The sequence below is a fragment of the Aythya ferina genome, assembly GCF_964211825.1.
Source record: "Aythya ferina genome assembly, chromosome: 3".
NCBI lineage: Eukaryota > Metazoa > Chordata > Aves > Anseriformes > Anatidae > Aythya > Aythya ferina.
In genome coordinates this window covers 108388874-108390281 of record NC_140298.1, presented here as the reverse complement: position 1 = coordinate 108390281, position 1408 = coordinate 108388874, and the positions used below count along the sequence as shown (strand labels likewise).

The window sequence follows — 1408 nt, the reverse complement described above, 5'->3', positions numbered from 1 at the left end:
TTTAATTTACTTTTTTAAAAATCACTTTAAATCCTATGGATTTACTATTGTCCTCATTAAACAGAAGATCAGTAAGAACAGTGATATGTAAATCCTAGGAAACTCAGATAGCTTTTTGTTTCAACTTTAATATCCAACTAAGCTTAAAATTTCTCAGAAGCTTATTATTAAAAAATAAAAAATGATAAAAGAAAAAAGCAAGACTTCCATCTCAGCGACTTGTAACTCAGCTTTAAGGCAATCCTACATCACCTTCCAGCATCGTGTCCTATGTATACCAGTGACCCTCACTCCCCCTCCCTCTTGCTCCTCTGGCACCCAGTGTCACAATGCTCCGGTGAGGAAGAAATTTTGCTGGGTTTGTTTGTTTTTTTGTAAAGGCTCTTTACAGCAGAGTCAGGGGGCAGAAGGGCAGGTGTTCCAGGTGGGGTCTACGCCCGCTTGACGCTGTTGAGAAGCTCCGTCAGTTCGCTGATGTACTTGATGGTGTACTTCAGGGTCTGTATTTTGGTGAGGGGCTGGCCCCGCTGGCTGTAGGCGGGGGGCAAGTAGTTACGCAGAGTGTGTAGCGCATCGGCCAGGGTTCTCATCCGCAGCTTCTCCCTCTCGCTGGCCTTCCTTCGGCGCTGGGCTGACATCCGCACTTTGGTGCCCTTGGGCAGCCGGGCCTGCCCGGGGCTGGGTAGGTAGGCAGGGGGGAAGTCCACCAGGCTATATCCCACCAGGCTGCCACCACCATAGGGGGTCTCTGCTGCCGCCGGGCAAGGGGATGAGGAGTAGGACTCAAAGGACGGCGTCGGGGACAAGCTGTGTGGAGAGGAGACAGGGTGCAGCTCGAAAGCCCCGGTGGCATTTTTCCAGTCCCAGGAAGATAAGCAGACAGAGTGCTCTGAACCCAAAGCATCTTCCATATTTATCAGCGTCTCATGCAATTTGTCCATCCTGGAGGAGCGCGCAGGAGAAGCAATTCCCGCTGCCCGCCAGCAAAAGCTGGAGCCGCCGGCTGCCGAGACCTTTTTATGATGGAGGGAGGAAAGTGACAAAGTGGGAGCGTGGGTTTGGCAAGGGGAGTTCAAAGGAGCACCACAAGTGCTAAGATGGAAAATGAACTCCTGATGTGCTAGTTTCTTCTCAGTGATAATTATCAACCTTCAGCTAAAAAGCCTTTAAGCTAACAGGCAACAGTGAGAAAGGAGGAAAAAAAGATTATCTTCTTGCGACTAAACCAATTAAGGCTGCGCATCAACATTTAACGTTGCACTGGGGGAATAAGTGTTGGGAAAGGAAAAAGAAAATGAACAATTTTGCAAAAGTTAGCAGATAGAGAATTTAAAGATAGCGAGCATTAACACAGCCCCTGAATTTCAACCATCGAGCCCTGTATTCTGTCTAACTGAAAGCAATGGCA

The 1408-nt window shown here is 48.4% G+C and overlaps 1 protein-coding gene across 1 annotated transcript; it reads right to left on the bottom strand.

Annotated features, from left to right (window-relative positions):
* Positions 1-431: 431 nt before the first annotated feature.
* MSGN1 (mesogenin 1) lies at positions 432-941 on the bottom strand (the record flags this gene model as incomplete). Its single annotated transcript, XM_084514582.1, has 1 exon — positions 432-941. One exon carries the CDS (start codon positions 939-941, stop codon positions 432-434), a length of 510 nt encoding a protein of 169 aa, XP_084370708.1.
* Positions 942-1408: the final 467 nt, after the last annotated feature.